At 31.5% G+C, this 13,277-nt stretch overlaps 1 protein-coding gene across 4 annotated transcripts in view; it reads right to left on the bottom strand.

Annotated features, from left to right (window-relative positions):
- The window catches only part of LOC105112539 (Nuclear transport factor 2 (NTF2) family protein with RNA binding (RRM-RBD-RNP motifs) domain-containing protein), an 8,534-nt gene extending 2,780 nt beyond the window's left edge, over positions 1-5,754 (bottom strand). The window contains exons 1-9 of one of the 4 annotated variants that reach the window (XM_011008266.1): positions 5,574-5,754; positions 4,618-4,803; positions 3,549-3,873; positions 3,412-3,441; positions 3,056-3,288; positions 2,795-2,969; positions 2,305-2,426; positions 2,156-2,218; positions 1,439-1,502 (exon numbers count right to left, since the gene is read on the bottom strand). In XM_011008266.1, coding sequence (XP_011006568.1) covers positions 1,439-1,502; positions 2,156-2,218; positions 2,305-2,426; positions 2,795-2,969; positions 3,056-3,288; positions 3,412-3,441; positions 3,549-3,873; positions 4,618-4,803 — 1,198 coding nt within the window. In that variant the 5' untranslated portion in view covers positions 5,574-5,754. Of the gene's footprint in view, positions 1-1,438; positions 1,503-2,155; positions 2,219-2,304; positions 2,427-2,794; positions 2,970-3,055; positions 3,289-3,411; positions 3,445-3,548; positions 3,874-4,617; positions 4,804-5,051; positions 5,360-5,573 lie in introns of those variants that run through there. The other 3 variants (XM_011008264.1, XM_011008265.1, XM_011008267.1) reach the window with 3 other exon arrangements.
- Between the last annotated feature and the right edge of the window lie 7,523 nt (positions 5,755-13,277).

The raw sequence follows: 13,277 nt of genomic DNA, 5'->3' as shown, positions 1-13,277 counted from the left end.
TCAGCAGGACATACATTTTTTTATTAGTCTTTAAACAATTGACTTGTTTACTTGTTTAGGTTTCTTGTTTAGGAATTCTTATATATTTCTCGGTTAAAAGTCCAAGTTCCAATAGAGCAGGAATAAAGTCCAAGCACCGTTTATTTAATATGTCTGTAGTAGTCTTTCAATTTCAATGTGAGAGAACTTATTAGGAATAAAGTGCTTAACATTTTGAGTGGGATTCTTTCATTAAGGAATGATTCCTTGATTTTACTAGTGTTAGGCTAGTAGTTTTCTATTTTGTTTTTACATTAATTTATCATATTCTACATCTATTTTCAATTTCTAAATCCCCAAAACACAATATTCTACATCCCGGTCTTGAAACCAACCATCTAAAACTTGTCTTAAATAGGACCGAACCATGAACTTCTAGTCTTTTGGACCATTTGAACCCTAGCTAGTTTCCATCTAGGCCTGGATGTATTTCAACCCTAGCTAGTTTCCATCTAGGCCTGGATGTAGGTTTTGGCCCTCTTTAAATGCAATCCTATCTGTGATGGTTGGTAAGGATGATAATTTTACCCGAACCCGATAGATACCCACTACCCAATCTGAATAGGAAGGAGTTTTTTTTACCCAATAGCCTGAAGGCAAAATTCAGGTTTCGGATCGGGTTCAGATATTGCTCTACCTACCCGGAACCAACCCAAATACATTAATAACCTTAAGGTTTGATGAAATTACACTTATACCCAGCTATGCATACATTAGTGGAAAATTTAGGTTTTTCACTTCTCCTTTCAGCTTCCAGCCATCACTTCACTTCCTCTCACTCTCTTCTCCATCTAGTGGCGGCAGCAGCAGATCTAGCAGCAGTAGCAGCCTAGTTATGGAGTTGTTTTTTTTTCAACTGATTTCTGTGTGTTATACTGTTTATCTCAAAATTTGTTTTGTAAAAGGTACCAAGCCTTCAATCTCTTTTGGATTGACATTCCTTTGATTTGTTGCAAGAAAAAGAAAGGTCATCATTGTCTCCTTTGCTTAGCAATCTCACAAGGAATATTTCAAGTTTAGACAAGTTTAATTGTTGCTGGAAAATAAGGTTGAAGATACAGGTTTTCATGTCTTTTCAATTTCTCAGCAGCTAGGCAAAAAGATTTGATCTAATTTTTTTTTACTCAGCTAATCATGCCCAGCAACCATGAAAAAAAGAGATGCAAAAAATCATTATTTTCTAGGGTATGGATAGCCAAAACCCAGTCGGTTTCGGGTTTGGATATCAAAAATGCATATCCATCGGGTTTCGAGTTGGGCATCGATAGTAATTTTGGGTTAGGGTTCAGGTTCAGGTTCAGGTTCAGGTAGTTTCAAACCCAACCCATAGATACCCATTGCCATCCCCAGTGGTTGGGATTCTAATCACAGTACCAATTCAAGGACATATATAGCTTACCTCGGGTGTTTGTTCTCTTTTCCTCAACAATAGCTTGATGATCCCCGATATTGATAGGTGAAGCCTGGAATTTGTTTTAGCAATTGTTAAATTAGTATAAGAGACAAGATACTTGGCATAAGCTTGCACAGCTGGAAAAAGGAGTGAAAGCACTACATATGCCATTGACACTCGTAGCTCAAATCAATATCACCTTTTAAAAGATAAAAGTTAAAATATTATTAAGACTGAGAACATCTGCTTGTGGCTGTGTGCAAGCATGCAAGTGTGTGTGTAGAGAGAGAGAGTTCTGCTCAAGATCAGAAAAACTTGAGTGACCTTTAGCTTTGTTTTTCTTTCATATACATGCAATGTTGGTCACGTAAAAGGCCACCTCATGTGCATCTAAGTGAAGGCACCTCAGCTGACAACCTACAAGCACAATGGCCCAAGGATCCACACCTCCATAAAAAACCTCTGATCTCTTGATCCAATTAGTGGAAAAACCTAAGTGCTATCAATTAGTGCAAAATACGTATAACCTTTCTCCAAATGTACAGGAACAAAGATTAAGAATTGAAGAAAGAAAGAGGAACCAATTCAGGTTTGTTGCTGGATGAACTTAAATTGCCATAGGATCATCATTATTTATTTTTTTTGTACTTCATAATCCATATGTTAAATCAATACAAGAGAAAACTCACAAAAAAATTGAAACAGGAAGGTATTATACATTACCTCAAGAGCACCCTGCATCGAACTCATAGTTTCAAATTCAACAAAGCCAAAACAGAATCCTTGCTGCAGATCATCAGGGATAACCATAAGCATTGCACGAATAATTGTTTGGTTGGGGATGAAATGCAAAAATGTCATGCAAACCAAACCTTACTACTCCTGACTTGAATGCCACCACGCTTGATTGGCCCAAAATGTTTAAATGTCTCTTCAAGCTGTTCAACCGTTGCATCAAAAGGTAAATTTTTAACAAATATAGAGTGGCCTTCAGCTGCAAAAAAGGCAAAGTAAACAATATGTGATCAGGAAAATAGAACAAAAACGAACAGAACATCCACCAGACTACCACACGAAAGTCAGATATAAAAAATATTGATCCTGCTGCATCCAATATAGATAACATTATGAGGCAGGCTCCTCACCTAACCCATCAATAAAGGCACCTCCCTTCTAAAGTGAGGGATATTGCCATCAGGGTATATCCACTTGGCAAAAGAGATTCAATCACTCCACTCACACCACAAGCATCTTTATTTTAGAATAATACATGTGGATTGATAATTAGAGAATATGCACATGCCAAACTCGAGAAAAAATATCAAGGTGTGACAATCTATCAATTCAAAAGGCAAATGATACCTTCTTCATGAACATCGCTAGTTTCACCAGCACTGCTACCAGCTGAAGCCAAAGCCTCTGGTGCAGCTGACTTTGCAGAGTTAGCTGACTGTTGTTCAATGCTTTTTGGTGCAGCTCTCATTTTAGTCATAGAAAAATGGACTGGATGAGGTGTGCTACCTTTCTTCACTTTTAACTATACAAGATTAAGGTTAAAATTGGTCAGAAGGGGTTAAAATTGTACTAAAATGTACAATAAGATAATTACAAGCATCAACTCACAATTGAAGCATATGATATCTTTGGAGCATCCTCCAAGGAAGCAGGAGATGCATTAATAGTAGCAAGAATTTCATTCTGAGTTGAATCAGTTACAGGTTCAACCACCTCTACATCAATCACTGAACCATCATCCTTATCAGAATGATCACAAACTTCAGAACCATTATTTAGATCTTCCTCTTCAAAGGAAGTAGCAGGATCCGCCGTAAGATGATCAGTAGCCTGAGTGGGATCTGGAGAGATTTTTAATTGCAAGTTCAGTATTTGCATTGCCAATGAATATACCGAGGATAATGACAAATATAAAAAAGGGGAGAAAAAAAGAAAAGAAGTGAGAGCCAGAATATGATGCCAACCGGGTTCTACCACATCATCCCAACCTGATTCTGCTGTCAAGGCAGGGGGAGGATTTTCAATGATACCGAGGAGAATGACAAATATAAAAAAGGGGAGAAAAAAAGAAACGAAGTGAGAGCCAGAATATTATGCCAACCTGGTTCTACCACATCATCCCAACCTGATTCTGCTGTCAAGGCAGGTGGAGCATTTTCAACGATGCCATTAGCCAAAGCAGAAGTGTTTGGCATTGGTTCGTTCTCTCCAACAAACCTAAATATATCATTCAATACAAAGTACCCTTTTTCTTGAGGAGCAAGAAAGAATGTTTGTGTGAATTTCTTTTTCACGTCATCCTTTCCAGTTAAGCACCCAGTTACGAGAACAATCACTCCTTTCTCATGCGACTCTTGAGCATCTGCCGTTTTTATCTCAGCTGTGTAATCTTCATAATTCAATGAAAGGATCTTGTCATTGATTGCCTGCTCCAAGACAAAGAACAATAAAAACCGCCCATCAACCTATGCCAGACTATAATAAGAATTTAAGACTCTCATTCAAGCCAGTTATCAGTACAGAATATCCAAGTTTCCTTAACAAATACGACAGGTAAATCCCATAATGAATACCAGTCTGAAGAAAATTTTCATGAAAATTTTATTCCTTGTGAGTGAGCTATATCGAGGACTAAATGCAAGTCAGAAAATGTGAACTGGCAAACCTTTGGAGTTGAAGTGAATGTGCTGATTCAGAAAGTGCATCAATTACCATTAAGAAAAATACCCATACTTAATAGTGGGATGACAAGCTTTTCTACCTGAAGTTATATTGCAGTAATTCAGAGCTATCTAAACTTGATCATAGAGATTCCCAAAGCAATACAAGCAGATTAGACAATGGAGCACAGAACAATTCATTTGCATAAAAAGGGTGATGAAAATAGATCATTCAGCAAACTTTTTTATTCCCATTTTTAAATTATAAAAAAAAAGTCTCATCAAATGCACTCATCAGCAATTATCACAAAGTATGTCCTAAATCACAGTAATTGAATGAGCTTGTTAGCCTCACATTTATTAACTAGAGAAAGCAAGCAATATGCTTTACTTGGTGAACAGATTAACAAAAATAGTACAGTGCACATTTGCTGCAAGAGAAAAGTCAACATATTTCATCATATTAACACGCGCGGTGCATTTGCACTGGAAGTCTCCATATAAACATACTTGCATGGAAGTAACTGTTGTCATAAAACCATCGGTATTTGGTCGGCTTAGCGAGCTTGAATCTTGATAAAATCTATGTACCAATTCCGGTGATTTGTGCAGAATGTGATAGTATTGCTCCACGAAGGCATTGCCAACAACTTCAGCACTGGGACCAGAAGCAGGAGCTGTTTCCTGCGTTGCCATCTGCACATGAAATTCAATAAGCCAATTCAATGGAGGAAGCATACCAATTAAATCAATTGGATAGGCTAATAAGACAATGACTTTTATCAAAAAAAATAAAGGCACCAATATAGTTAACCATAACCCTGGAGAGGGGAAAAATGTAATAAAATAAACAAATGGGGCACTATGTAAACAAGCAGAGAAAACCATCAACAAATATGTCCACGCAGAATTCAAACCCATGAATAAGCAAAGCATTGACTAACTAAAATAGAAATACTCAGCGAGCTGATCCAACCACACAAGACCAAATGATCAACAGACAGGCATGCTAAAAGCTCGTCCTTGGCATGGTAAAGCTTACTGATGCCCAAATTCCGATTCAACAGCTTGTGAAAAGGGGTGGTCTTTGATGGGAATAAAAGAGAAACAATAATAGCAAATACAGCAGTCAGAGGGAATGCAAAAGTAGCAGTAGCAATGACAAGAATGTCAAAGCATCAGCGACAAAGTCCACTCCAATACTAGTCAAATAGCATGGCAAGATCCAGAATTGAAAATCCGAAGCACAAAGCCCAATTTAACTTCAAACCCGGAAAAGAAAAGGACAAAAAAGAGAGAGGAGAGATGCAGACAGCGATGGAAAGAGCAAAAAAAGAGGGGGGAATTCAAGAAAGTAAAAATAAAATAGAGAAAAATACTCAAAGAAGATAAATAAGATTGAACATGCATAAATAGATGGATCGACAAGAAATTACAGTACAAAGACAATAGCAGATCAAAGGTACCTGATTGGATTGGATTCTGATTTGGGGCTTGAAGAAACAGAGAAAGAGATCTGTAACTTAAGAGCAAAGAGAAGATCAGAAAGGAAGCTAAGGAATCGCAAGAGATTTGTGGAGTGTTTAATAGTGTTGTTTGGAGCTTAAGATCGTAAACAAAGACCTGTGAGTGATTTTCTTTTTTTCTTTTTCAAGCCAGTAATAAAAGTTAATTACTACGAGTAAATTATAAATTAGTCTCTCTAATTTTATGAAATAATGAAATAGTCCCTTTATTTTCTTAAAATATTATTAGTTAGCTCTTTTCATCTATTTATTTATTAATTTTAGAAAATAAAAAAGAAAAAAAATAATATGAAAAGATTGACAAAAAAGAAGATATTTTCCATTTGAGTACTTTTATAAGAATTGGTTTGACATTGGTTAACCTCTCTATTACACGTGGACAGTTGGAGTTGAAAGTGGGCATCTTCTTTTATTAGGCTCCTCGTGACAGTTATTTACAAAATTGGTACGTATACCAAATATTTTTTTTTTCTATTTTAGTTGAGAGAATTAATTACATAATGTATAGTTTTATTTTTTATTTTTATCCAAGTGTTTATTATACTCATTTATTTTCTATTAAAATGTCTGTATTGTCAAATTTTGATTTGATTTAGTATTTTTATTAGGGTTTTTTTCTCACTTATCCTCATTTTTTAATAGATTCTCTTATTTACGACATCATCAATAATTAATAATTAATAATTAACACAAAAACTAGATGAGCATTGACCATTGCCTTCGTCTCAGTTGCATAATGATTGGTCGACCTTGACATTTTTTTAGGCATGCTCTGGGATTTTTAGGAAGGTTTTGTCTTACTTGCCCTTTCCTTGTCCTTTTTGTAATGGTGCCGTTTGTGGTTCTGTGCTATTACATTTTTATCCTTAATTTGTTCATGTTATGGGTTCTTAGGGGGGTATTTTTGGTTTTTCTCGCTTTGATAAATTAAATTAACACTAATAACTCATTAAATGTGTATTATTATCCTGGGGCTTCTTCCTTCTTTCGTTTTTGGGGTTGGACGAGGCAACGGGTTTTTCTTCCTTTTTACATTGATTCATGAATCCTTGCTTATCATTGAGGCATTGTTGTTCGCTTAATTGTTTTGTTCCTTAATTAGCCTTGTTTTTGCTCTCTTTTGTTGTTTATTTTTAATATTTTTCGCTTCTTCTTTTTTTAGCTATTATGGTGTCATGTTGCTTATATGTCAACTGTTGCTTGCCATGTTGAGTTCTTCTCCTCCTTTTATTTTTTTTTCCCTTTTTTTTTAAATTTTATTGTTATTTGTTGTTGAGGTTTTATTGTGATACTTTCAACTACATGCTTTTGAGCGCTTTGGATTTAGCTTTGCTAGTTCCATCCCTCTTTTTTTTCCTTTTGTTTTCCTTACTGTTTCTATTTTATTGATATACGTGATTAATTAGTTTTTTTCTTGCTTTAAATGTATCTTTAAAGTTCTTATTATAGTTTTTAAATTCGATCTGATGACCAGTCCGATCCAAGGTTCAAGTTTCGGGTTTTGACCGAGTCACCAGGTTACCGGATTGCCTAAAGCAATTTCTATTTTTAAAAAATTCAAAACAATGTCGTTTTAGTACAAAAAAAAAAGAAACAAAAGTCAACGAGTTGTAACCGAATTTTTTACTAGATTTTACCGGGTCACACTAGGTCATGACTTTTTCTATTTTTTCTTCATCCCAGCCCAGTTACAGCCCCAGGTTGGCCAAGCCGGGTTTCAAAACCATGGTTCTTATCATTCGCCAAAGTTTTGTTGTTCTTTTTTTATCATATCATCTGTTGTAGCCTTTGAACTATATTTTAGACTAATTCATTCTTGTTTACTTATAATTAAGAAAGATATGAGTTTGTGGTCGCTACAAGCTTGTTACACTTAATGTATATGCCATGTAGTTAATCATTTAGTTACACATGATATTAATTTTATTCATATATATATATTTAATTTATTTTTAATATTCATCAAATATTTTATTAATAAATATAATATTTGATTAATGAATCTAGAGTACAAATAAATTTTTAGAGATAAAAATATTTTGCAAAGAAAATTATAAAATTTTTATAATTATGAGATTATTATTGCATTAAAATATTGTTCCAAAATGTTCTTGATCAATGCTATATTAAAACTAGACATTAATTAGAGTTGTTAAGAGTAATATATATTATGTTTTTTTTTTACGAAAAGAGACAGTTGTTCTCATAAATTAAGATATGATGAATATCTATAACTAATATGTAAATTCTTGTTAGATGACATGTATACAAAACTGACCAGTATAAGAATTTCATATATAAAGGTCACATGTGCATATGGAAAAGGCTCATATGATGGTTGTATAAATAATCCTTAGACTTGAGATCACTAAGTTATTTTATATAGGAGTATTATATTTTGATCATGTTACATGTTATCTTAATCAAGTATAACAAATGGGTAGATAATGAATATAAGATATACTATATGAAAGTATTTAAGCAATCAAAAGAGGATTCATCATTCTTGGTGAATTAGAAAAATTGTTTTATCTGTTCTTAAATAATATTAATTGTAAATTCTCGTGTAAGGTGGAATGAGAATTAAAAAAAATTTCAAATCTTATTTGAATAATCAATAACTATGGTGTTGAGAACAAATATAATTTAACAGAGTAGACACACTAGATGCTATAATGTATAATTGAATAATCAATAACTATGGTGTTGAGAACAAATGTAATTTAACAAGTAGACACACTAGATGCTATAATGTATAATTGAATAATCAATAACTATGGTGTTGAGAACAAATGTAATTTAACAAGTAGACACACTAGATGCTATAATGTATAATTGAATAATCAATAACTATGGTGTTGAGAACAAATGTAATTTAACAAGTAGACACACTAGATGCTATAATGTATAAATTAGAATACTATTAATGAATGGATAATAATTACACTAAGAAGTTGGTCACGAAAAGGTTAAATCAAACCACTTATGACTTTTCTAATATTTGGGGGATCATGATAGGTTGCTATAAATTGTATTTAATCTTCAAATATAAATCAATCAATTATTGAGTTGATAATAAATTAATTTGTTTAATCTTATTTTATTTAGGGTTGTGATTTATATTTGGGCTAACTTATTAGGGAATTTAATGGGTCATACATATAAGAACTATTAGTTAGAAATTAAAATTAGATAATTAATCAAGTATAAGTTGATTGTAAATAAATTTTAGAAATTAAGGACTAGAATATAATTAATATAAAGGATTACAATTCCAGAACTAGAAATAATTAAGTAAAGACTTGATTGAATAAATTTTTAAAATTAGCCTAAAATAATACATATGACATTATTTAAGAGAAAAATTAATATTTTGTCATTTATAGGTTTTTCTATAAATAGAATGTTATATCTTTTATTTTCTATGACTAGTGATGATGTAAGGGTGAGTAGAGTATAAAACAATTCGACAATACCTAAAACATAAAAGAAAAGAGCTAGCACTCTAAGGTATAACAATCTCTTTTTTCTAAAAGTGTTTATGAGATTTCTCCCTAGTGGTTTGTATGAATTATTGTTAGAGATAAAAAAAACTAGACGACTAGTAATTTGCAACAACCCAGCCTTTGAAGCAAATATTCAAAGTCATAAACAACTTCTAATCTTTAGGTAATATGCACATAAAACCCTAAAACAACTTTGGTTATATCTAACTTGATCCTTGAGACTCCTAAAAAAATTTAAATTTATCATTTTTGCTACGTTTATATGTTTTGAAAAACCCAACAATGGTATCAGAGCCATCGTTAGAAAATTAGAGTTGTTGATTGCATATTTAAATTTTTATTGGCATTAATTTCAAATTAGTTTTATACGCATAAATTATTTTTCTAAAATTAAATTTTCTCCCATGTATTTTTTCTCAAAAAAAATTGAATATCTACTATTCCAGCCAAATTTGGCTGGATTATTTGAATCAAGCAAAATTCTAAAAAAAAATAGGATGGCTATAATTTATGTTGCTTATAGCGACACCTCCCCAACTGCTGTCGAAGCACACAAACAGTGCTTGGCTCTGCTAGCATCACTAGTCTTTTGCCTTACATTAGCGGTTGCTGCGTGTGAGGGGTTGTCCCTCATGCTGTTGGCTGGTAGTAATAGTGATGGTTTTCGCTACACTAGTCACTGTTAGTGATTAGAGAGCCCAATGCTACTAGTAGAGAAAAAGAAGAGAGAGAGAAAGAGAGAGGCAAAATTATGATTCTACCCTTCATGTTTTTTTAGGGTTTTGGGGGGTATAATTACCATTATATCCCTAACACTTATAATTAATTATAATAGGGTTTTAAAGTGTATTTTACTAATTTACCCTTGTCATTTATTCATTTTTTACAATATGGGATAGCAATATAATTATGATTCTGCCCCTATGGATATAAAATGTTGATTTTGTATTTTAAATTAAAACTCTAAATTAAATTAATTTTCCTAATAAGATTAGAATTGAATTGAAATGTTTAATTCAAAAAAATTGAATTTTATAATATCCTTATACGATTAGGATTTAATTAAATTGTTTAATTAAAATTTACTTTTTTAAAAAAATTCTTAAATAAAGAGATTTTTAAGAAATAAAATTTTATTTATTTGATCGGATGTTAATAAGAATTTTAATATGATTAATTTTATTATTAAATTTTAAAAATTTTCTTTTAGTAGATTAAATTTATTATGTTTGGAAAATTATCAAATTGGATTTGATTTAATATTTCTAAATGTTAGAAATATTATTTTTAAAATTACACATAAAGCCAATAATTAAAATTAAAAAAAATAAAATAATTTTATTATGCATATTAATATGTTATTATGTGTGATGGATGATTATAAACATTAAATACCAATGTCATTGTGTCTTTATAGTTGAATGATTGTAATATTATATAGGTCTGCATGTTTTTCCTTTTCTTTATTTTTCTTATGTGTTGAAAAAACATTTCTCATTTAATTCACCTTAAATGTAACTCAACATTTTTTATACAATTATGTAAGTATTATGTGATTTAAAAATATTTAATTCAAATAGAAAAATTTATTTTGTAATCTACGACGAAGAAAAAACAGTGAAAAAGGCTACAATTATTGTGCTTGTAAAAGACTTATGAAGATTTACAACAGCTATTTAGGTTTTGATCACATAATTTCCTTCGATAGCTTGAGAAAATTAGTTTAGATATGTCCATAATCATCTAATTAGAATGACATATTAAAGATGTATGTTTATATATAATTATTATGTATATTATTAATGCTATGGAGTGAGACCTAATTAAAATAATAAATCCCACATTAATATATTAAGTACATGTTAATAACATGATTTGTTGTTTTTCGATTTTATAAGTATAAAACCAAAGTTCTATTCAGGAATAATTTGTTGAGTTACTCAAGGTTACCGTTAATTAAATATATTAATAAATTGACTAAACCACACTTCTTAGACTAGTACGAGATATGAAAATTGTTCTAAAAAAGAAAAAAAAAATTATGTTCTTAAAAATCCAAATTTTTTTTGTCCTTTTATGAGGATGGTGATAAGCAAGCTACATGTGTCATATTAGCCAACATGTCACTTAAATTTCAAATACAACATGAAAATATGGATGCATATCAAAGAATTGTTTGATGTGACTAGTAGGATTGATAAGTATAAGACCTTTAAAAAATTATTTCACTCTCATATATGTTAAGGATGATTGACTATTTTAAGAAATTGGATCAATTAATCTTTATAATCTCTCATCTTGATTAGTACTTAAAAGTGCATTTTTATCATGATTTTATGTCATCATTTTGCACTTGAAGTATCAATAACTCCTTAACTAAAGCATGTTTTATAATAATATATCTAATAATATAAGATACCTTTAATTTGTGGTAAATGTTCATTTTAAATGCAGGCCTATCACATAAATGAAAGGATTGATTGATGACTTTAAGAACTTAAATTGCAAGGGCAAAGAGATGACCAAAATTAGAAAAAAGATGTCGGTGCAATCCAAACCGGAACACTGTTTGGTAATTAGGTCATATCTGGAGCTATAGATCTCAAATTTAGGTCTACTTTATATGGATGGAAAGGTAAGACATAGGCTTACAATTTTCATATGGAGCCCAAGATCTAAAAATGCCATTTTCAAGTCCAAATTGTAGCAACAACAAAGAAGCCCGAATTTATCCTCCAACCCGAGCATTGTTCAGTATTTTGGCCATATCTGGAGTTCTAGAAGTCCAAATGAGCTAATTTTTTACATAAGAAAGCTGAGACAATTGCCTACAACTTTCATGTTTTCGAGTGGCTCCAATTTTGACGTTATCAATGACGTTTTGGGCAGACAAGAGAAAATAAGGATTGTCACCAAGTCAAGAGTTGGCCACCCACTCATCAATTAGTTATCAAATCAATAGTTCCCAATTTTGGCCTATAAAAGGAGACATTTGCCATGCATTTAGGCATCTTGGTGGCCAGATCAAGATCATGCTCTTGCTTTCTCTCTTTGCATTTTTTGTAATGTTTATGCTTTGCTTTTATTAATATCAAGTTTATGCCTTTCATTTCCTTTCCTTTACTTAGTTAACTCTTATCTTATTTATATTCTTATTTTGTTTATTTATTTTTCTTTCTTTTATTATGTCTAGCTAAGTTTATTATGTCAAGGTGAAAAGGTTACACTAATGGTGTAAGAATAAGTATAGTGTAAACTAAATATGGACTTTAATGTTTGATACTAACATGTTTTGTATTTGTTATCTTGTTCACTCTTTAATACTTTGCTTGTTAAATGACTAATCTTGAATTATGTTGTATAACACTTGGTACAACAAATGCTTGGCACTTTCATAGCCCATACTGTATGGTATAATCGATACCTAAGCTATGAAAGGAACTTGATTTGTTGTTAACATAAGTTATAATCATGAATGCTTGACGAAATTTACAAGTATTAGCATTAATTGAATAAGATGACTAATGTAATCATGTTAACAATCTATAATTTGATTGGAACCTCCTTTGTGTGTGGTTTTCAATTGAATAATAAGAGTTTATACTATACTTGTTTAACATACCATTAGTGGATCCTTTAACCTTGACATTTATTGTTATCGTTGTTAAATCTCTACGTTAATATTCCATCTCAAAGTTCTCATCTTCTTCTTCTTCTTTTTTTTCTTTATTATTATTATTATTATTATTATTATTATTATTATTATAGTTATTATTGTTATTGTTGTTGTTGTTGTTGTTGTTATTACTATTATTATTGTTGTTATTGTTATTGTTATTGTTGTTATGTTATTGTTATTTATAATTTGTACAATTAACCTCCTAGTGGTTCGACCCCGATCTTGCTGGGTTATTTATTACTTCGACACTCTTGCACTTGGGAGAAGACATCAATCTTTTAGTCGTGTCAAGTTTTTGGCGCCGTTGTCGGGGAGGTAAGTTCATGTATAAATTATAGTAGTTATTTTATTTTCTCTTTTTACTTTTCTTGTATATAACTTTGTTTCTTTTCTCTTATTTCTTCTTCTTTTGTTTTCTTCTTCCTTTTATTATATTCCTACACGTGCATGAGAGTGTGG

The sequence above is a fragment of the Populus euphratica genome, unplaced genomic scaffold (genome assembly GCF_000495115.2).
Source record: "Populus euphratica unplaced genomic scaffold, PopEup_1.0 scaffold349.1, whole genome shotgun sequence".
NCBI classification, from domain to species: domain Eukaryota; kingdom Viridiplantae; phylum Streptophyta; class Magnoliopsida; order Malpighiales; family Salicaceae; genus Populus; species Populus euphratica.
The sequence above is the reverse complement of the archived record's forward strand: the minus strand, read 5'-3'. Positions and strand labels throughout refer to the sequence as shown.